The sequence below is a fragment of the Aedes albopictus genome, chromosome 2 (genome assembly GCF_035046485.1).
Source record: "Aedes albopictus strain Foshan chromosome 2, AalbF5, whole genome shotgun sequence".
NCBI lineage: Eukaryota > Metazoa > Arthropoda > Insecta > Diptera > Culicidae > Aedes > Aedes albopictus.
Window position 1 is genome coordinate 241,731,221 of NC_085137.1, and position 24,285 is coordinate 241,755,505.

The 24,285-nt window shown below is 41.0% G+C and overlaps 2 protein-coding genes across 6 annotated transcripts in view; both read right to left on the minus strand.

The window, feature by feature from the left end:
• Positions 1-433: 433 nt before the first annotated feature.
• Positions 434-4,567, minus strand: LOC134286416 (uncharacterized protein K02A2.6-like). The gene is made up of 2 exons (XM_062848026.1): positions 2,850-4,567; positions 434-2,753 (listed from the first exon to the last, which is right to left on the minus strand). The coding sequence occupies exons 1-2, from the start codon at positions 4,565-4,567 to the stop codon at positions 434-436; spliced, it is 4,038 nt and encodes a 1,345-aa protein (XP_062704010.1).
• Positions 4,568-14,336: 9,769 nt separating this feature from the next.
• Positions 14,337-24,285, minus strand: part of LOC109622866 (phospholipid-transporting ATPase VD) — a 252,076-nt gene continuing 242,127 nt past the window's right edge. For all 5 annotated transcript variants that reach the window (XM_062851414.1, XM_062851416.1, XM_062851413.1 and 2 more), the window contains one exon: positions 14,337-16,215. Coding sequence is in view for 2 of the 5 variants with exons in the window: in XM_062851416.1 (XP_062707400.1) it covers positions 16,146-16,215 (70 nt within the window). In the remaining 3 variants the exon portion in view is untranslated. The remainder of the gene's footprint in view (positions 16,216-24,285) is intronic.

Below are 24,285 nucleotides of genomic sequence, written 5' to 3' on the forward strand. Positions count from 1 at the left end.
CATAATACCCACGCTTTTTGCACCATTTCATTGCAGAAACGGAGAATTGGCCTTCTCACCATACTAAAATTCAGCTCATTACTACAAATCTAGTACTTCACCGACCTGTCCTATAGGAAGCAATCAGTGAAGTACTAGATTGAAAGTTTTGTATTATTTATTTCATGCAACTTCAACAACACAGTTACCCAAAGTTTTGCTCAAACAGCATCAAATTAGGCAAGGAATCATAATGGGGCACGTTCGGTGTAGTACTAGATTTGTAGTAATTGTAGTGTCTTCGGACGAATCAAAGTCAACCACGTCGCTTGGTGTGTAACAATCAACTGACTCTTTATTGCCTCTTTCTCTCTACATATCCCCAAGTACATAAACGTCTGACTACCCTCTGTATTCGAGCACGCTATTGTTACGCTTGAGCGTCACATCTACTCTACATCTCCCCCCTTTCTGGATAGTCTGTAACTGTCCCCAATCTATAGTCACTCAAGTATTGCGGTTGCTTGCTTTCACGGCGAGGTCTTCCCGTCGACGTCACACCTGCTGACGAATCTGGCAATTCTGCTGAAGTTGAAGTTTCTGGATGTAGCTTCGGGATGTGTTCAAGGATTTCTGAACCTGTCGGGTTGTCCCTTGATCCAACTTCCATTCGTTTCAATTGCGAGACGTTTCGATGGAACGTTCTTCCGGTTTCGTTAGAATGTAGTGTAACGTCCGCTCCCTTGCGTTGCAATACGATTAACTCTTCCGGACTGAAGTTAGTTGCGAGTTTGTTGTCTTTCGTTATTCTCTTCGCCAATACTACGTCCCCCTCTTTGAGCGCGTTCGGTTTCGCTCGTCGTCGTATATCCGCGTATTTCGCTTCCTTTTCCTTTTTTTCGCGGTCCCGATCTTGGACGTCCTCAACTAACTTCAAACCCGTGAGTGGAACTGCCGGTAATTTGTCACGCAAAACTCTTCCAAACATCAGTAAGGATGGTGCTACTCCAGTTGTTGAGTGGGGTGTAGAATTATACATAAGAATGTACATTCTTAGATCCCATTTCCAATCGGCTCCTGCTGTCTCCTGGCTTATCTGTAACCGTTTCTTTAGAGCACGATTGGCTCTCTCTACTTCCCCGTTCGCTTGCGGCCAATAGGGTGTTGTCTTCCGTAGTTCAATTCCATATTCTTTGCAAAACTCGTGCAGTACATCACTCGTAAACTGTGGACCGTTGTCCGATTTGATGGACTCTGGTATGCCATAACGACAGAAGCATTCATGCAGTGCCTGTACCGTTAGTTTCGCTGTTATTTCCTTCATGATGGCAACCTCTACAAATCGACTGAAGTAGTCCACCATAACCAGCAGGTTGTGGCCTGAAGGAAGCGGCCCCATAAAATCTATCGCAATGTGCACCCATGGCTTGTCCGGCATCTTCGTTCGCACTAGTGGTTCTGGAGGTCCTGCTGATGATACAAGTAGGCATTCCTTACAGCGTTTCACCAGTTGTTCTACTTCCGAATCCAGTCCTGGCCACCACACCTTCTGCCGTAACCGTCGCTTCATAACTACTATACCGGGATGGCCTTCATGGCCAAGCTCCAAAACACGTTGGCGTAACGATTTTGGAATGACAATCCGATCACCTCGCAGCAATACTCCTGCTGACTGGTATAACTCTGCAGCATACGGCTTGAACTCCTTGGAAAAATCCGCCCAACTACCGTTATTCAGCGCTTTAATCACCTCCTTGATTTGTTCATCTTTTTGCGATTCTGAGACGATCTCCTCTGGAGCCACTGCTATTGGAGCTGGCGATTTTATGATCAACTGAATATATTCTTCTCCTTCGTCATCAAAGCTTTTGGGTTCCGACGGTGAAAGTCTCGATAGAGCATCCGCTAGGTTAGTAATTCCAGGTTCGTAAACCACCTCGTAATCGAAAGACTGTAGCCGAAGTACCCAACGTTCTATCCGTGCACAGGGCTTAGAACGACGACTGAACAAAAATTGCAAGGGTTTGCAGTCTGTCACCAATTTAAACTTGGTTCCAACTAGGTAGAGACGAAAATGTTCTACGCCCCAAACTAGACCAAGAGCTTCCCGTTCGGTCTGGAAGTATTTTCGTTCCAATTCGGATAAAGACTTGCTCGCATATGCAATAATTCTCCTTTCTCCTTTTGCATCTTCTTGAAGCAAGACCGCTCCAAGTCCGGATGGACTAGCATCAGTGACAAGTATACTGAGATCCTGAGGATCGAAAAACCCAAGATTATTGATGTCGGAAACCGCTGCTTTGATCTCATCGAACGCTGCCTGTTCCTTCGCTGACCAAACAAACTTATTTCCAGTCCGCAATAAAGCTCGGAGTGGATCGGTTCTGGTGGCCAGATGTGGTATAAATCGACCAACATAGGTCACCAAACCCAAAAAACTTCTCAACTCTCCTACATTCTCAGGCTCTCGAAACTTAGTTATTGATGTAACTCGACTGTCCGTTGGTTTGATGCCTTCCGGGGTTAATCGATGGCCAAGAAACTCCAGGCTGTCCACATTGAATGAACACTTTTCCTTGTTCAGTAAGACCCCGTATTCTTCGAAACGAGCAAGCAACGCCTTAAGCCTTTGGTCATGCTCGTGTGGTGTTCTACCGAAAACCATCGCGTCGTCCAAATAAACAATGACTCCTTCCAGACCTGCCACAATCGTGTCCATGACTTTCTGGAAGATCTCAGGCGCACAACTAATACCGAACATTAGGCGTTTATATCTGGATAATGAATACAAAATAATAAAGAAACCAGAAGCATTTATTTCAACATTCGTAATATAAATCAAGCAAACTAAAAATGATCAACAACTGTACCTAAACAAGCCGTACTTCGTTATAAACGTAGTGATCACCCGCGAATCTTCCGACAATTCTAGCTGATGATAAGCGTCCTTAACATCAACCTTTGAAAATTTCACCGCTCCATTTACCCTTCCGAGCAGTTCTTCGATCAGCGGGAACGGATGATGTTCTCGAAGCACACCCCGATTCGCTTGCCGCATGTCCACACATAGCCTGACATCTCCCGACTCCTTCAGAATGGGAACCAGTGGTGACACCCACACTGATGGGCCTTCTACTTTCTCAATTATGTCCTTTTCCAAAAGATACTGCAGCTTCTCAAAAATCCGTTCTTCCAAGGGAATTGGCGCTCGGCGATACGCCTGCTGCACTGGTTGAACCTTCCTGTTGATCGGGATCTCAACTAGAACTCCTTTTATTTTTGGGAATACGTCTTTGGCCGTTCCAACTGATCCAATATCAAATCCGACTCTTAGCACTTTCAGCTCCTTTGCTGTGCTGTCTCCCAGCAAACAGTGCTGTCCGTGTTCGACGATGTAGAATTTAGCATCCGTCTTAATCGAACCCGCTTGGACTTCGGCCGTGAACATACCCACAATTTCCATCGGTTCCTTCGTAGCGTACGCAAGCAAATTCTTGTCCGGTTTCGCCCAATATTCTTTAATCTTCATTCCTGTCTTCCGAACTCGTTCCCATGTAGCTTTGTCGATAAGATTCGCAGCCGCCCCGGAATCTATGATCATGGGGATTTTCACACCACCCACCATGAATTCGAACAAGTTATTCCCCATAGCGAAAAAGATGTTCCCTTCCTTCGGTTCTTCCTCCTCTGCAACCAATCGGATTCGTTTTGGTTTCTCAATTGTCATATCCGGCTGGTTGATGCGCTTCAAGCACCGATTCATAAAATGTCCCAGCTGCCCGCACTTCAGACATTTGGCACCTTTTGCCCGACAAGTAGAATCTCCCTTCAGATGACCTCTATATCCGCAAGCAAAGCATTTCCGGTCCGTTGAGTTGAACGATTTTGCTGCCGGGACCCAACTGTGAGGATTTCTATCACGTTGGATTCCAGTGGTGTTCCATCTGGATGCCGGTGCCTTTTTGAACACTGGATTCACCCCAAAATGATTGCCTCCTCCGCTTGACGGCTTCGCATCATTGCGATCCAGATGCTTCATCTGTTCCTGCACATCCGCCAATGTAGTCCCAAGCGTTATGATGTCTTCTAGTCTCAAATCTTTGGCCAAGATATTGCGCCGTAACTCTGTTGATCTACATCCCTCCACAATTTGTTCAATAATCCTTTCCTCAACCTCTCTGGCATCGTACTTGTCGAATTCACAACGCTTAGCCTGAATACGTAAGCGAAGAACAAAATCAGCAAACCTCTCTTCCGACTTTTGCAGTATTTGCCTGAACAGATGCCTCTCATAATTTTTCCTGCGCATCGGTTCAAAGTGTTCGTCCAACTTCTGGATTGCCACGTCATAATACGGAGGATCGATCAAGACTTGCGGGATTTCATCGACTCCTGGCAAGTGGTCAAAAATTTCCTGTATCTCGGGCCCTGCCAGATGCAAAAGCATCGATCGCTTTTCCCACTGAGAAGATAACCCAGTTGCATCGAAATAACGCTCAAGCTCTCTTTTCCATTTCTGCCACTCGGTTGGCAATTGCGACCGATCAGCCCCCATTTCGAACGGTTTGATCCTCCGGAACGAATCCATTCTAAAAGTCGAGAATAAAATAACCTGGTTTATACTCCCACATTTTTTTTGTTTCTGTTTTGCTGAGTTCATACCTGGAATCGTGCAAATAATATTGTGCCCCTAAATATTTCTTATATAATTAAGGAAAAATCTCAATTTGAATTATTTTGTATATATATTTGTTTCAATTTATTTACATTTCCCGTATCGTTTCCAAAAACCAACTAGAACATTCTGCGCATGTTATTCACCAACAATCTGGCATCCCTGTACTTTCAGTTCATTCGACTACTTTCCGCATCTTTTTTCCGATTGTACATGTATTCATTGCATAATCCGAGTAGAACAAAGTTGTTTTAGTCACGCACACAGTTGCAATCAATGTTCCTAACCATCGTGTCACTTCCCTCCCACGTCGCACCCAGTTGCGAAATTCATTACCAATCTTTACTCTATATACACCGTCGCTGCTGTATCCGCACACAGTTGCAATTTTCTTGTTCTTATGTTATCATGCGCTTGGCACACAGTTGCCTTCCCTCTTGCCTGCGATCCCAATTAAAACAGACATTTACCGCGTGGCACCCAGTTGCCAAACCCCTCGCACACAGTTGCGAACTCCATATAATGATATATGGGTCATTCCATATGAAGTGACCGAGAAAATGTGAAAACTTGCAACCGACCATCACGGATTTGAACCAAATTTGGTTGAAACATTTGTTTAGATGGAAAAAGAAAAAATCCAAATTTTGGTGCCGATCGGATCACCCCTCGGCCCGTGGCAGCACCCCTTGTTTTGGCCGATATGAAAATTATCCTCTCTTTCTTTTATTTTTATCATTGAAACGATTGCACATACACATTTTCGACCTTCGGCTTTTTTAAAGGAAATCGTTCAAGAAATCCAGAAAAAAATATATTTTTTTGATACAGTGTTGCCAGATATCATATTTTTCAATTTTAAAACTAAAAATCGATTTTTCTCAAAATACGTATATTTTGATTTTAAAAATTTTGATTCCATCGTGTTTATCAGACGTTTTTCGATCGAAAAAGCTTAACTCCCCAAGATAATTTGCGTGGTTCCTCAGATATAGCGTTTTGAAGAAAAAATATTCATTTTTTTCATATAAAGTGTCATATAAAATCAGGTGCAGTTTATAAATCGCAAAAAAAAAATTGTTCGATGCAGTATAAAGACGTTTTGTGTTGATATGAACAATTTCAAGTATAATAAGGATTGAAAAAATGTGACAGTGTTGCCAGTTCATCAATTATGAGTCTATCGTAATGGACTAGCATAACCTGTTGAACTAAAAAAATGTATCATATGTATATATCATGAATTGTGTTGCCATCTATGCTCATACTCATGCAGTGTTGCCAAATGTGCTCGATATGTATAAAAAAACAGAAATCATTTATTTTTATTTTGTTTTATCTATTTACGAAAGCTTTCGTGTAAATTAGATGTTTACAATAAAAATGACATGTGTGGCAACACTTCCATCTACAACATCGTTGAAATGAATAAAATGACATTGAAATGAATTTCACAATAGATACATTTTATATTTTAACAATTTATCCTCATCTTTTCCAATAAACCAATTTTTTTATTGCTAACTATCAAACTAACAATAACTGCCAATTATCGGATCATTTTGTCAGATAGGACCATAAACAAGAAAACACAGACAAACAGACGTAAAATTGGAGAAATTTCCATCGACCACGGTTTTAACGATTTTATTAAACCTTTATAGTTGTAGCTTTCACAACCAGAGGTGCGCGCATCGTTTTTCTAAGCGTTTGGCGTTTCACACTAGTGCCTTCTGTTGACGATATTGCACAATGCAGTGTATCGTGAAACATTTCCACCAGTTGATGGTAGTGTGAACTAGGCGATGAATTATCACGAAAATTATTCTAGATGTTACGTCTGTTTGTCTGTGACGAAAAGGACTACAACAAGGTCGTTAGAGAAGATGTGTATTGTTTTTATCTTGCTCACACATCTTGCAGCACACATGGTGCAATTTTTCAGAATAACCTGTACATTGTCGAACACAGGTTAGGTTTCATGTTATAATAAAAAAGGTAAACTGGCAACACTGTCACAATTTTTTTAAATCCTTTTCATACTCGATATTGTTCAAATCAGCACAAAACGTCTTTATATGGCATCGAACAATGTTTTTTTTACGAAATTTATAAACTGCACCTGATTTTATATGATACTTTATATGAAAAAAATGAATATTTTTTCTTAAAAACGCTATATCTCAGGAACGACGCAAATTACCTTGGGGAGTTAAGCTTTTTCGATCGAAAAACGTCTGATAAACACGATGGAATCAAAATTTTTAAAATCAAAATATACGTATTTTGAGAAAAAATGATTTTTAGTTTTAAAATTGAAAAATATGATATCTGGCAACACTGTATCAAAAAGAATATATTTTTTCTGGATTCCCTGAACGATTTCCTTTAAAAAAGCCGAAGGTCGAAAATGTGTATGTGCAATCGTTTCAATGATAAAAATAAAAGAAAGAGAGGATAATTTTCATATCGGCCAAAACGAGGGGTGCTGCCACGGGCCGAGGGGTGATCCGATCGGCACCAAAATTTGGATTTTTTCTTTTACAATCTTAACAAATGTTTCAGCCAAATTTGGTTCAAATCCGTGATGGTCGATTGCAAGCGGTCGGTCACTTGGCGCGGAATGACCCATATGTATTATGTTGCTGAAGCTGACCACCAAGCGGCAGTCTATTTCGCACACAGTTGCGTTCCCGACTTTTGCCTACTAAGTTTGTGGCACTGTGTTGCCTCTCTCATTCGCACCCAGTTGCGTAGCGGTCCGCTCTCCCCATACATATAATATAATATTCCAATTGACTTACCTGTCACCAACACACCGTTGTTTTATTCTACCATACACACGTGGTGAGCAGCTATGGCCACGGTCATCTACACAAATTCCACCATGTGGCACCGGTTTTCCCATTTACTTTTTTTTCAAATCCACACGCTATTTAGAGAGACACTCAAAGCATATTTGCACTTTTTATTCCATTTCCCTGGTATCATGATTTTTCTCCCAATTTTCCAATTATCTTCATCATGCACTGATCAGGATTCGCAACTCGAAATATTCTCTATATTTTTCGACCCCACATTTTCCGTTTCTATTTGCACTTCGACTCCAGATATGAAACCAGCACTCATCCCCGCCATTTTGGTTAGCCCAAAGAAATCACGACCTGTGCCCTTTTTCACTCTGTTATCCTCAACAGATTCGGAGCATATTTTTATTTCATCCAAATGGACTCACCTTCCACACTTATTAAAACGACCGATAAAAATAATTTGTAGCACTTCACAACCCGCCGAACTAGCCGAGTAATTTTAATCCTCTCGCCAGAAACTGTAGTGTCTTCGGACGAATCAAAGTCAACCACGTCGCTTGGTGTGTAACAATCAACTGACTCTTTATTGCCTCTTTCTCTCTACATATCCCCAAGTACATAAACGTCTGACTACCCTCTGTATTCGAGCACGCTATTGTTACGCTTGAGCGTCACATCTACTCTACAGTAATGAGCTGAATTTTTGTATGGTGAGAAGGTCAATTCTCCGTTTCTGCAATGAAATGGTGCAAAAAGCGTGGGTATTATGATTCCTTGCCTAATTTGATGCTGCTTGAGCAAAACTTTGGATAACTATGTTGTTTATGTTGCAAGAAATGGAGAAAACAACAACACTGTTGCCCAAAGTTTTGCTCAAACAGCATCAAATTAGGCAAGGAATCATAATACCCACGCTTTTTGCATCATTTCATTGCAGAAATTGAGAATTGACCTTCTCATCATACTAAAATTCAGCTCATTACTACACATCTAGTACTTCACCGATCTGTCCTATACCCACGCTTTTTGCACCATTTCATTGCAGAAACGGAGAATTGGCCTTCTCACCATACTAAAATTCAGCTCATTACTACAAATCTAGTACTTCACCGATCTGTCCTATAGGAAGCAATCAGTGAAGTACTAGATTGAAAGTTTTGTATTATTTATTTCATGCAACTTCAACAACACAGTTACCCAAAGTTTTGCTCAAACAGCATCAAAATAGGCAAGAAATCATATAACCCACGCTGTTTACACCATTTCATTGCAGAAACGGAGAATTGATCATCTCACCATACAAAAATCAAGCTCACTACTTTCAATCTAGTACTTCACTGATTGCTTCCTATTCCCACGTTGAGGAAAGTTAAGGATGATATCAAGCAACTGCATAACAATAAGACAGCTGGAAACGATCTTCTCATTAAGGAGGTGCGGCTCAAACAGCACCTGCTCTGGCATCCAGCGGCTGCATCACGCCCAGCCAGATTCAAGGTGGTGTGGTATCCGCATCAGCGTGGTTGTCCCCGTCTTGGTTGGGACACTAAACAAAACTGGCACGATGGCCCTCCGACGAGACAGGAGTGTTGGCGTATGCCCAATAAGTCAGACCGTAAAAATCCCCATTACAAATAACATAGGTGAAAATACGACTTGATACAATCAGCAAAGACCCACGCGAATACAATTCAAAACTTGGAACATGGAATAGCAATTTACTTGGTTTTCGAAGGATGTGACAGGATAGTCTACGACGAATTATTAGCGCATTTGCCCGAAAGTACACGCGGCAAATCCCTGAGGAAAGGAAAAGCCGCGTTTTTACTCCCCTTTTACTCCATTCTTATGAGAGATAATATTGCGGCCTTTCCTCGAGTGCGGCTGTTCCTTTCCAAAAGGAATTGCCGCGTGGAATTTCGTGCAAATGCGCGTTTGGAACATTACAAAGGCCGCGCGGTGTATCATATTCAACAAAACCAGTCAATACATTCCCAACACAAATTCAACACATGATTCAACATCGTGGCGTTGCAGGAACTTTGCTGGACTGGACAGAAAGTGTGGAAAAGCAATAGAGTGAATGAACCATTGAGGACGAATGTCGCTGCTGTTGCCTTTGTTAAAAACCAAATCGACCACGTTCTAATCGACGGTAAATTCTTCTCGAATATAAATAATCAATGTCCGAATATACCGCGGATCACTACCTAGTCGCTGTATGCATGCGCTCAAAACTTTGGACGGTTATTACCACGTGTCGAAGTCGAACGCCGTGGCTCAAGCGAGAGCGGCTGCGGAACGTAGACTCAAGACTACGCGCAGCAGCTAGCAGTGGCGCTACCAACGGAGGAGCAGCTTGGCGCAGCTACACTAGAAGATGGCTCGAGGAATATCCGATCCGTCATAGGTAGTACCTCGCAGCACTAGGCTTCGCGACTCCGAATCACAGAAGCGACTGGTACGACGGCAAATGTGAACAGTTGAAAAACGAGTAAAATATTGTTCGTGCAGTTGAAAATCGGAATTTTTGACACGCGAAAATCAATGTTTCTCCTAAACCGTGTGTCGGACGTACGTCGGGTTTGCGTCGGGACGTACGTTAGGTTTCACGTATGAATTTTGAGAAAATTCGATTGTCGGGCGTGGGGAAACTTCGGGTTTCAACCGCGACGACAATACAGCATGGGCGAGAATGTTGCAACATCGTACGAGGGCAAATGACGCACGTTATAGACAGGCGCTGAACAGACAGAACTCAGTCTTCCGGGGGAAGAAGTGCCAGCAGGAAGAACGAGATCGCGAAGCGATGGAAGAGCTGTACCGCGCTAAGGACACACGGAAATTATACGAGAAGCTGAACCGCTCGCGCAGAGGCTTTGTGTCACAAGCTGACATGTGCCGAAACAATCACGGGAATCTTTCCACAAGGGAGCGAAAGAATTCCAGCCCGTACCCTCCAAGAGATTGAGGTGGAGGTTCTAAAATACGGTAGAGAAGCACTCGTGAGAGCACTACACTGGGTCATTACCAAGATTTGGGAGGAGGAAGTATTACCGAAGGAGTGGATGGAAGGTGTGTCCCATCTACAAAATGGGCGACAAGTTGGATGGCGGGAACTATCGCGCGATCACACTACTGAGCGCTGCCTACAAGGTACTCTCTCAAATTGTATGCCGCCGTCTATCACCGATTGCAAGAAAGTTCGTGGGGCAATATCAGGCTGAATTCATGGGTGTACGCGCTACAACGAAGCAGATTTTCGCCATCTGCCGAGCATTGCAGAAATGCCGCGAACACAACGTGCCCACACATCACTTGTTCTGTAATTCTGTAATCTCAACGCATCCTCTGGCCTCTATGCCGATCTGCTGTTTTCCATCCGCTGAGCGATACGTCTACAGGACAGAGTACGACGATGTTACAAACTCGCCCACATATCACTTGTTCTTCCGATTTTAAATCGGCGTATGATACAATCGATCGAGGCCAGCTATGGCAGATTATGTACGAATACAGATTCCCGGATAAACTCATACGATTGATCAAGGCGACGATGGATCGAGTGATGTGCGTAGTTCAAGTATCAGGGACACTCTCGAGTCCCTTCCAATCTTTCGTGCTTGCTGTTTAACATTGCTTTAGAGCCACGGTTCTCAACCTTGGCTCTCGCGACCCCCTAGTTCGTCGTCACTGCGCTTTTCGTAAAACAATCGAAGCGTGCATGCAAGCGGTTGAAGGATCGCGAAACGAAGGTTGGGAAGCTATGCTTTAGAGGATGTAATAAAGAGAGCGGGAATAAACACGAGTGGAACGATTTTCACGAAGTCCGTTCAGCTACTTAGTTTCGCTGATGATATTGATATTATAGCTCGCAAATTTGAGACGATGGCGGAAACGTACATCCAACGAAAGAATAAAGCCAGGCAAATCGGATTAGTCATTAATGTGTCGAAGACAAAGTAAGGTACCCCGGGCAAGTGAGAATCGGGGGCAAGTGAGACCTACAGCTGGTTTTTTTTATTATTTATTTTTAAGACTAACATTCTCCATGAAAAACATAGGTATCACACCTACGGATACTTTAAATACAAAAAATGTTATTGTTTCATCCATCGAGAGACCATATACATTATTGTTGTTTATAAGTAATTTTCAATTCACTAGGTGAGATTGACGTGCTCTACTACATTCGTCGTTTAAAAATAGATTTGTCATTCTACTAATACTTTTTTGGTTTCAGGATAGTATTTGGAGTTCTTGCAAATGATTTCAAGCGAAAAAGCTGTATTTTATTTTTATTTATTACCTTTAGTTTACTGTTCTCACTTGCCCCATTGCATTTCGCTATCTGGGGTAAGTCGGACCTATGAGAATCAACAAACACAATTTTATGGGTTCATCTCGCCTTGTCCAGCCTAAGATGAAATTAGCACGAAAGTCAATAAAAATTTACGTCTTAAGTAATCTACTGTTGAATTATACTTTATTACCTCTATTTAGATGATAAAATTCTTGTTAATTACCATTCTTGGGTAAAACGAAAAAAAAAAACCAAAAGCATGAATTTTTTATGTTTTTCTCTAAATATCTTCCATTATTTTTCCACTTTACGCTGTATAATGAATTCTTTTGAGCATTCAGGAACCGTCCCAGGGGAAATGACACTAACTGCTGCTCAGTTAGCATTGGTTAGAGACGGTTAGGAACGGATAAAGGCGAATTTTCCAGTTAGAAAAGGATATGTCATTCCCCTTGAACCGTCCATAAAAAAATAAAATAGGGAAATTACCTTTTCAAAATTCATGATTTAATAAAAACATCATATAATGATCGTAAGATTATGTAAGGGAGAAGATATTACTGAAAATCTCGAAACACCAGATTTACTTTTGGCGAGATTCATCAACTATGTATATAGAGACCAAGTTTCGAAATCTTCTGTCTCTTCACTTTACGGCGCTTTTTGTATAAAAAAAATCAAATTATTTTGCATGAGCTGCTAGAGTTGATTCAAGTTTTTTTCCCCAGTGATTTTTCATGTGTTACGTAATTTATGCTCGATACCTCAAACCTCTTTTTATTTTTATCTCTAAACATAGTCATTCATATAATAGGGATTTATGATTTATGTTACCTTATCTGTTGCAACTTATATTAAGCCCTTTGAACAAAAACTCTGAATAGGTCCCACTTGCCCCGTGAAATGCAGCAAATGAAGATCTGCTACACTTTTCATTATATGCATAATATATGAAATGTAAACATTTTGAAACAGTTTTAATGCACGTTAATAAGTACAAATATACCAACAACGTCTTTTGGGTTCATTGGAATCATTAAAAAAAATGTGTTCTGAAATTTTTGGCATGACAAAACCAAATTAGCATTTTTTTAGGTCCCACTTGCCCCGGGGTACCTTACATGATAGCAATGGATTTCAGGGAAGCCGTGGCCACCGACAACGAAAGCAGCAGAGATATTCAGAGACGCATTGTTGCAGGAAATCGAGCTTACTTTGGACTCCGCAGAACTCAACGGTCGAATAAAGTTTGCCGTCACACGAGGTTAACTATCTACAAAACGCTGATTAGACCGCAGTCCTCTATGGGCACGAAGCATGGACTCTACGTGCAGAAGACCAACGCGCCCTTGGAGTTTTCAAACGGAAGGTGTTGCGTACCATCTACGGCGGAGTGCAGATGGAAAACCTTGGAAGACTTGGAGGAGGCGAATGAACCACGAGCTGCATCAGCTGCTGAGAGTACCAACCATCCTCCACACACGGAAAAATATTAAAACCCAAAGAATAAGTTTTAAAAACTCAAATTTGGCTAAACTGCTTTTAGTTTTAACTCAAAGTTGGGTTGTTTTCTCCCTCGCCCCACCGCAATGTTGTCGAAAACAAAGAGAGAAGCACCGACGCATCCGCTGCTCTTCCGTGGAAGAAGCCAAATTTGGGTTTTCTTGAGTTAACCCAAATTTGCGTCATTTGAGGCCTCCGTTGGGTGAAAATAACTTACCAGTGGGTTAATTTTTTTGCCGCTCTCAAACGAGAACTACTCACTCACCACTTTCGCTGTTTGACGCAAATTTGAGTTATTCCACGGAAGACCGGGATTGCGTCAAAACAACTTAAATTTGGGTTGATTTGTAGTTCCGTGCACTGCGAAAATCGTGAGCGGGTCACGTCATCAGGATGTCGGATAGCAACCCGACTCAAAATGGTTCTCGAGAGTCATCCGATCGGCACAAGAGAACGTGGTGCGCAGCGAGCTAGATGGGTCGATCAAGTGCTAGACGATCCGCAGAGTGCGGAACTGGATTCGAGTAGAATGGAGACGACTCGTACGTACAGCAGAGGAGACTGAGGCCTTATTCTGACCGCTAAGGTAAGGTACGAAGAAGAGGTGGCTAATACAAGGAGGGAAAATGTAATCTAAAGTTATCATATGGTTCGCTCTAGACACGGATCTCACGCACACAAATTATCTTCTTCCATATCTCTATTAGACTCTCATTTAAGACTAACTGCATGGCCAAACGATGGAGAAGAGCGTGCCTCTGGATCCGACCAAATGATGCGTGAAACACTAAGACGGATCGGAAGATTTGATGAGGAATCTCCTCCTGGGTGGCATAGTATTTCTTGTTAACATTGAGTTTTCTGTTGGTTTCAATCAGGGCAAGGATGTTAGAACACCCTCCTGATCTGGAATCACTACGTAGACCGATCGTATGTACCAAAACTTTATATGTTGTTAGGCTTTTGTATGTCCACAGTGGAATAAGGATGTGTGTTTTCACGCTATTTGTAGATATTCGTCTCTGATCATGGATTGTCATCTAAGAGTAATACAAAGCAAAGATCAATAGTTTTCAGGTTTTCTTTATAAAACTTATTCCGCATTCTGCGTTACGCATCATACGCATAAAATATAATACTTAAATAACGATTTCTGATTTCGATTGTTATTATCGTTACACTTTTTACTGTACAGCTGGGTCTCTACGTATGATACATAATTTCTCTATTGTTTTATTTGTTTTTATCGCCAAGGCTTTGCTGTTGACTTGTTTTTATTCTCTACGTTGTAGTTGTGTTTGTGTTCCATATAAAATGACATAATTTATTGTTGGTTCAATGCAGTAGTTAGCTTCTCTACAGACGATTGGTTTATTCTCTAACATTTAATTGTCTTTAAGATTGTTTAACGGACAGGGCTAACTGAACGCGCGGGGCATAGCGCCACCCTAAAGCACCTAGTAGGCGAACGAAAGCACTACAATCACGTTTGCATGAATGTCAACATTTCCGGCACTGCGGAATCAAAAGATCCCAATTGTAAAGCAATTACAATTGTTTTCTAATTTAGTTTTATTGTCCTGGCGCTCCCCAACCCCGGATCCGGATCCCCTAACTTCCGATTGTATTGTGTGTTTTTATTTAGATTAGTGTCTCAGTTTCGTGTTTTCATCACAGCCACTTTTTCTTCGTTTGCGTTTGAAAAGCATTCCGTGTTGGTGTGTGTGTTGGTTCAACATTGGGATCGTAGTCATGGAGAAGTGGGCGTCTCCTCGCAAGCTTCCGTATGTTCGTTAAGCGTATCACGATATTTAAAAAAATGCAATAGTTGATTTCTGTTTCTCCATTGCTGAAAAGCAAAGGCAAATCACCGGCGTGTAGTATTAGTAACAAGCAAATTTAACAGTTACGCTAAACGGCCGACAGAGACATTGGTTGAATAGATGCTTAATAAGTTGAATAAGCGTTCATTCAACAAACAACGTCTACTGGACGATTGTTTTCATCAAACAGGGGACATCACCCCGATAGAGCGCGATGCGATTGGCGTTTATTTACAGTAATAGTACTATATATACATAAGGATTGTTTCATAAGATATACAAGTTATGTTTTGATATTTGTTATAGTGATTGGAATATGTCTCATACGGGTAGGACCAAATTGTGGTACGGTAAGGCCACGATCAGTTTTATCGAACTGTTTGTTTCATATTTTTTACAAGGATAGATAAAAACAAAAAGTTGACCTGAAAAAAAAAGTTCAATAGGAAGCGGCTTCTATTTCGTTTGTTGTTTTAGACCAAAATGGCATAGTTGGAGCCAGAAACATTAAGAATTAGATATGGCGCAAGCGTCTTAAAGTTGGATTTTCGATTAATATTAATAATATTTGACTTCTACTTTCTTAAAACTTTGTTAATTTTCAATCTGTTTGCACAGCTTTGGAGTTGATTTTTCAGTTACTATGCAAATATGAGTCTTAGGTACATGTGTTTTTTTTTTCAATTTTATGGAATTTGAATCTAGAAGTGCACATGTGAATTCCAATTTTGAACAACTCTCGAAACATAAGCCGCACCCTGGAAATAGCTTCAAAATGTAAAATTTACTAATGATCATTATTTGGTTTGTCTCACGGATATGGCTGTGTTATCTTCGATTGTATTGGGTTCTCATTCACTCTTCATCGTTTGGATAAAAAACGGAGATTTGAAAGCGGCAGGGTTTCAGTTCGAATAAATATTACATCATAGATTGTAGATCTGTTTTCCTTCAAAATGAAATACCTAGTTCTTAAAATATGAAGCATTGAACTACACGCGTGTGTTTGTGTGAAAGGGCTTTAAAAAGAAAAAAAAAATGGCGCTACATATTTATATTACACATCCTGTCGTCGACGACACTTTCGTCACAGTCTTATGCGCAGCCCGGTAATCGGCGGTTCTGGAAAGAAAATGTTATTATTAATGCAAGGTATTACTGTTTTGAATGCCTATGCTTTGAAGTGTAAACTTTACATAAATGCAGGCTCAAAGCAACTAAACTTTAGAAACACTGGCAAATCTACTAAGTTTTTTTTTGCGCTAAACGATAATTTCAAGGATAAATATCTTAAGCTAATCTTTTCTATTTTTTTCTTATTTTGACAGTGTTGCCAGCTTTATTTGATTGTTTTACTACAGTGCATTTATTTACATGAATTCTTCACCTACGTTGCATTAGTCCGAAGTTCATTCAAATTAAGAAAAGTAAAAAATCAACTTTACAAATCAACTTGAAAAATAAAACATGCTAACCGTCTAACTGCCTTACTAAATGCTACAACAACTGACTAAATCAGATTTTACGAAAAATGTGTACTGAACATTTCACCAAGATACTTACCTCATCTAAAATTACAGGATATTTGTGGCTAACCAAACAACAACACCAAACAACCAAAAGTATTTCAGTCATGTCATGATACTTAAATTAAAACTATACCGTTCCTCACATAACCTATACAGGGTTGTTACAAGAAAGGCGGAAAAAAATCCGCGCCAAATCCGCGCGAGCAAAAGTGAAATCCGCGCCAAATCCGCGCGATTATGGAAATGAATTCGCGCCGAATCCGCGAGAATGTTAAATTTACGTTTATTTTTTCTATTTTACTCTATTGAAAAAGGCACTTTCAACTGGAATGGAGCGTGTTGAGCAAAAATCGAACTTTCAATTCGTTAATCATCGCGACTCATCTTGATTATACAGTCAGGCAATCAACCAGGCTTTCTGGGAGATATATAGCTGTACGAACCCGTCGAACAAAATCCTAAAGAATAAAACATGCCAAAGCCTACTGGGTTCTAGAGCAAAATCCTAGAAATCCTGGAGAAATTTTAGAAGGATCTGGAAAAATATTAAAGAAAAGCGTTGAAAAACAAAGAAAACAAACCGGAATTGAACCAGTTCTTGAAAGATACCTTATTTTTTTTAAAGATAGTGCTCTATACTAAATATTAGAAGACATTTTGAAATGAGCATGATTTTGAGGATACTCTGGAGGAATTCTTAGAAGATAACTTCAATAATTTTTTGAGTTATGCCTGGAAATTTCCAGTAAGACATTCTTGAAATAATTTTTACATAGGAATTCTCCAGGGAGAAGATTGCCCCCACTGGTATAACAACCATCTGTAAAAAATAGGAAATGAGAAAATGGCATTTCAAATTAGAAAACTCGTTTGCTATGTAAAACTGTATAAATCGCCGTTACAAATGTTATACGAGCGGGAGCAGAATAGGGTATCGCGCTACTTGGGCGGTGGTTTTCTTCGTCTGTTATTTTCGTCTGTTTTCCACTGTAACTCGGTCAATTTTGAACCGATTGACTTGAAATTTTGTACACGGGTAGATACTATACCTATCTCACCGCATTCCAAGAATTGTGTCAATTGGTTCAAGATTGACTGAGTTATAGTGGAAAACAGACGAATATAGAAGCCACCGCCCAAGTAGCGCGATTCCCTACCTGAAAAAAAAAACCTCAGAGAAAACCTCGAACATTGTTCGACTTTTTTCGAGATTTACTTGCTTGAGTCCTTTCAAGATTTTCTTTAGCAAATTAGTTTGAGCTTTCTTCAGAAAGTTTCCTCGATTTTCTAGGGGTTCTCCAAGAATTCCTCCAGCAATTTTTCCTAAGACGCCTGCAAAGGTTCCCTGAGATTGTTTCTCCACAGTTTTCACTAGTAATTCTTGCAGTGATGAATAGGCATTTTTGAAAGTTTCTCCTGGAACGGATTTATCCGGAGAATTTCTGGACATGATCTCGGAAAATATATTGCAGATCACTCTGAAAGTTTTTCAAGCACTAACAGCTTCTAATAGATGCACATATGTAACAAACCTAAATCCTTCAGAAAAAAAAGATTTTAAAGAGTTTTCCTCAATTTAACTAAAAATGCCTTAAGTTTTGACCCTTAGTTGAATTCAGGAGATGCACACTGAAGAAGATCTTTGATAATTCCTTGGATTTTCATTAACCCTCGAGCTGTTGCGTCTAAGGCCACCTTCAACGACACCACGCACACGTTGTGTACCACAAGCGAACTAGTAGGATTTTTGGGTCAATTTGACCCAGACAAACTTGCTGAACGTGCACTCCGTCATAAATGTGCACCTAGCTTAACATATTAGGAGAGTTGAACATGTTGTAAACATATTTGTGCAAAATGACATTTATTCAGGCTTATTCTGCGCGGCGTGTGAGGTGAGACGAGTCGAATGAGGTGACAAAAGTCGACTCGCCCCATTTGATTTACATTAGTCGTCTCACGTCACGTGAAACGAAACCGTACGTCTCATCCCACACGCCGCGCAGAATAAGCCTGATTGTTCCGATAATTTACTTCATGGACATAATTGATCTGGATCGGTTTATAAAGCTCTAGATCAATTTCGTATTGAATTGCATGCTGAACTCGACTTTTCGGAGTCTCGCTCTGTGTAATGTCCGGTAACTTCCGGAATGAAAATGCTTTTCTTGTAGTTCTAGTAGTTGCTTTATTGGAAGCCAAATTTAGAATGAATCAACCAGTGCAGATAGCTCTGCTTATATAGTGGAGCAAAGACTGCTATGATGGTTGTTAATTCGTGTTTAGGGTATTATTCAGTTGACGTGTAAATCCATTGATTGCTTTGATCCAACACTCTGAAACTTTTAAAAATTTATCAGCCGAACGGAATGCTGTACTAAGAGCAAGTTTACCGGGGGCTACTATCTGGGCGAGTAAAATGATTGCCCACAGAGTTGTCATTTTAGTATAGTTACTCATTTCCACACCGGTCGCTGCTATATTTAGTTACCGGATTGCGTACCGGTCGTTGCCAAATACTGTTGCGGTATAAACGAAATATTTTGGAAACATATTATGAAAGAATTTCTTCTGGGATTCCCCAGGAATTCCCTCTGAAATTCTAGCATGAATTTTTACTGAGTATCCTCGAGCAATACATATTCCCCAGGAATCCCTTCCGGGATTTTACCTAAAATTTCTACTGGAATTTATTTTCGGGATTCCTCCGGAAATTCCTCCGAAAATTCCTCCGGGAATTCCTCCGGGAATTCCTTCAGGAATTCCTCCGGGAATTCCTTCAGGAATTCCTCCGGGAATTCCTTCAGGAATTCCTCCGGGAATTCCTCCAGGAATTTCTCCGGGAATTCCTCCAGGAATTTCTCCGGGAATTCCTCCAGGAATTTCTCCGGGAATCCCTCCGGGAATGCCTCCGGGAATTCCTTCAGGAGTTCCTCCAGGAATTCCTCCGGGATTCCTCTGAGAATTCCTTCAGGAATTCTTCCGAGAATTCCTTCAGGAATTCTTCCGAGAATTCCTTCAGGAATTCTTCCGAGAATTCCTTCAGGAGTTCCTCCGGGAATTCCTTCAGGAGTTCCTCCGGGAATTCCTCCTAGGATTCCTCCAGGAATTTCACCGAGGATTCCTCCAAGAATTCCTCTAGGAATTCCGCCGAGGATTCCTCCGGGAATTTTTCCAATAATTTCCTTCAGGAATTTCTCCGGGAATACCTTCAGGAATTCCTCCAGGAATTCCTCCGGGGATTCCTCTGAGAATTCCTTCAGGAATTCTTCCGAGAATTCCTTCAGGAATTCTTCCGAGAATTCCTTCAGGAATTCTTCCGAGAATTCCTTCAGGAGTTCCTCCGGGAATTCCTTCAGGAGTTCCTCCGGGAATTCCTCCTAGGATTCCTCCAGGAATTTCACCGAGGATTCCTCCAAGAATTCCTCTAGGAATTCCGCCGAGGATTCCTCCGGGAATTTTTCCAATAATTTCTCCAGGAATTCCATTAGGAATTTCTCCAGAAATTCCTCCGGGGGTTCATTCAGAAATTTACTCGGATGTTCCTTCAGGAAATTCCTCCGTGGATTTTTTCCAGGAATTCCTTCCGGCTATTCCCTGAGGATTGCTCCAGGCATTTCTCCAGGGAATCCTTAGTGAAATTCCTCCGGGAATTCCTCGGGAATTCACCTGAGGAATTTCCGGATGAATTTCTAGGGGAATCTTTAAAGGAATTCTAGGAGGAATCTCCACAGAAATTTTATATGAAACTTCCGGAGGAACTTCCGGATTAATCTCCGGATAAATTCTTGAGCAATCCTGGAGGATTTCCTGCAATAATCCCCGTAGGAATAACTGGAAGAATTGCTGGAAAAAATTTCGGAGGAATTCCTGTACGAACTCTTGCAGGAATGACAGAATAAATTACAGGAAGAATCGTAGAAATATTATAAAATAAATTTCTGAAGAAATTCCCGGAGAAGTTCCTTAATGAATCACAGGAACAATTGCTACAGGAATCTCTGGAAGAATTCCTGGAGGAATCCCAAGAGAAATACCCGAACCGATTTCTATATTAATCTCCGGAGGGATGCCTGAAGAAATTCCAGGAGTTTATTGAGGAATCAAAGGAGAAAATGCTGTAGGGTTCCCCGGAGGAATTTCTTGAGGGGGAATTGGACATTTTCGCTTGTTATATTCGCAGCAGATTTTCTCTAACTGCAAGTGTTTACAAAATTTGTTGCTTACCACTGGTGCGTTTTATTCGAAACAAACAAATAAAAAACAACACAACACTTTTGACATATATGAAATAGCAATCGTTTCCTGCGCAACTATCGGGCGCCTAAATTTGTGCGCTCGATGTTTCCCGAAAGCCTCGCTGCTATTTTACTAGCCCGGTTAGTAGTCCCCGATAAGGTATAGCGCTATGATACTGCGCTATGTAATTTAGTTTAGTCGCGCACCGGTAAAGGTGCTCTAAGGGTCTGTGTCAATTGGCGAATTAAAATTAATTTTTACTTAAATTTGACAGTTCAACACTTAAACTTGACAGTTTTCCTAAGGAAATAATCATCGAACTGTCAAGTTTAAGTGAAAATTAATTTTAATTCGCCAATTGACGCAGACCCTAAGCTGAAATTTTGACTGATTACTAATCAAAGGTGGTTTGACAAGCTGTCAAAAATCAATTTTATTCAGCCCTCCATTCGTCAGACACATGTTCCCCAGAATGCAACTTCAGACAACCAAGTACGACCGGTATTATTGAAAAATATTGCCAAAGATCTAAAGGAAGTGAAAGTTTTTCGAACAATAAAATAATTCAACTACACTGTGCAAATCAGCCAAAACCATTTCCGCGCCAAATCCGCGCGAGGGCCAAATTCTATGGGTAAATCCGCGCCAAATCCGCGAAAATCGCGAAATCCGCGTAGTTGTAACAACCCTGCCTATACCCATTTTCCAACAAGCTTGAAATTTCGAGTAGGAAGGTGTGCAATTGAATTGGACTTGATTGGAATGAATTTTGTATGTTCACTGTGCACAAAAGCTTCCCTTCCACCACCAGGTTCGCTAGTGTTCAGTAATCAAACGAGCCAGCAGCACTTTCCGTAACCAAGATGAATTTGGCTCACTATTGCTAAACCGTGGTCTAAAGGACGTGTGTCTGATTTCACTCATTTAAAGCTTGAACAGTGCCGTGTTTGCGGAAAAGAACTGGTTTCCATAGCCACCTACATGTTGTCGTCGCGGTTGAAACCCGAAGTTTCTCTACATCCGACAATCGAATTATCTCAAAATCCATAGTGAAACCTAACGTCGGACGTAGTGCGCTGAACAGCGGACCTAGCCCTCCAGCGCACTGCGCCCGACACACGTCCGACGCACGGTTTTGTAGAAAAATCGACTTTCGCGTTTCAAAAATTCCGATTTTTAACTGCGCGAACAATATCATCGCTCCATATAAAAGTAAAACTAGAGACCACACACTGAACGAAAATCCCCGCCACAAATTGAATGAAAATTGCCTCATCCGAGCCCCATGCCTAAAATCAGATGATTTTTGGATTTTTGTCATTCAAGAGCTGATCTGACAGAATCAAAACAGACGGTATGAAAATCATCCAAAGCGATTACTATAATCATACTATTCAGAATCAAAACAAATCTGGACATGGATGATTTTCATTCAAAACCCATTCAGTTTACCGGTTGAAATGAGAATGAAAATCTTTACGAAAGTATATAGACATTGTTCACTGCAGTCTATAATTTAAATTGATTCAAATTCTTAATTAAACAACTAATATTACAACCATCACAACAAGTTAGAAGGAATCTGATTTCAATTGAAGTCAATTTCGCTCGAACTCGTTGAAATGGTTGTAATATTGGATGTTTGGAAAATAACAATAGAACAAACTTTGATGTTTGTGAATTATTTTTTATTTGAATTTTATTGGTTTTTATTATCAGAAATCTCATTTTATAATAATACACATTATAAATATATCACTATTCTGCATCACAGTCGAACACTTTTGCACGACGCATTTTTTTCCGCGACCACTTCAACGTTGATTTTGCCATTTGGCAAAGGATGGCGCACCAACAGCAAAATGAAAAACAATCTTAAATTGAATTACTTTCAGAATGGGGAACATGCAGACAATTAGAATACAAAAAGTAAACAAGAATCCGTCATTATTGTTCAGTAAATCATTCGATCGCGATTGTCATTCAGTTTTAGGAATCACCGAGTGAGCCCTGGATTGAGCACACGATTGAATGACGATTCATATTTTGAGTTGTGGGGATTTTCATTCAGCGATTGAATAATTTTCGGTATGAAGCATAGAGGAAAATGCCTTCCGATGGTTTTTTGATGATAATCATTCACAACAAACACCAAGCAAAAAATCATTCATTAATTGTGTCAATTTTAGTTTTATTACAGGATGATTTTGGTTCAATCGAAGGCAGTCAAATCATTCTGCTGAGAAATCATTTAAAATTCAGATTTTGCGGGTCTGTACCGCATTGAATGAAGAATCATTCTTTGTACGGCGGGCGTTTTCGTTCAGTGCATGCATTGATTCATATAAAACTAAGGTACAAAAAAATTAAGTTTCGGGAGGGGGTTTCAAGGGACTTACTTCCCAGAGGTTTCATGACCATTTCAAGTGGCTCATGGACTTCCAGGAGGGCTTCAAAGATGTTCAGGGATTCAGAGGTTTACAAGAATTCTATTAGGTTTCAGAGGGTTTCTGAAGAAGTTTCAGGGCGTTTCTAAAGCTTTTGGCCAAGTTTTTAAGCGTGTTTTAGGTAGAGCGTTTCAGGGGGTCTCGGGCTGTTTCAGGGGACTTCAGGTGATTTCAGGGGGGGGGGGGGGGATTTGTCTAAGGCGACTGTGCACACGGTTTCAGTTCATGATACTTGCTGTGCACGAAAGTTCTACGATAAGCCCAACCGCTTTTGTGCCACAAGCCGACATGTGCCGAGGCAATCACGGGAATCTTCTCACGAGCGAGCGTGAGGTGGTCGAGTGGTGGCGGCAGCATTACGATGAGCACCTCAATGACGACGTTGCAAGTACCGAAGGCGGAGTGATAACAGATCTAGGAGTACGTGCACAGGACGAAAGAAACTATCGCGCGATCACACTACTGAGCGCTGCCTACAAAGTACTCTCTCAAATTTTATGCCGCCGTCTATCACCGATTGCAAGAGAGTTCATGGGGCAATATCAGGCTGGATTCATGGGTGAACGCGCTCCAACGGACCAGATGTTCGCCATCCGCCAGGTGTTGCAGAAATGTCGCGAATACAACGTGCCCACACATCACTTGTTCATCGATGTTAAATCGGCATATGATACAATCGATGATCGAGACCAGCTATGGCAGATTATGCACGAATACGGATTCCCTGATAAACTAAAACGATTGATCAAGGTGACGATGTATCGAGTTAGGGAATCAATCGCGCCACTTGGGCGGTGGCTTCTATATTCGTCTGTTTTCCACTATAACTCAGTCAAATTTGAACCAATTGACACAACTTGTGGAATGTGGTGAGGTAGGTATAGTATCTACCCGTGTACAGCATTTCAAGTCAATTGATTCAAAACTGACTGAGTTTTAGTGGAAAACAGACGAATATAGAAGCCACCGCCCAAGTG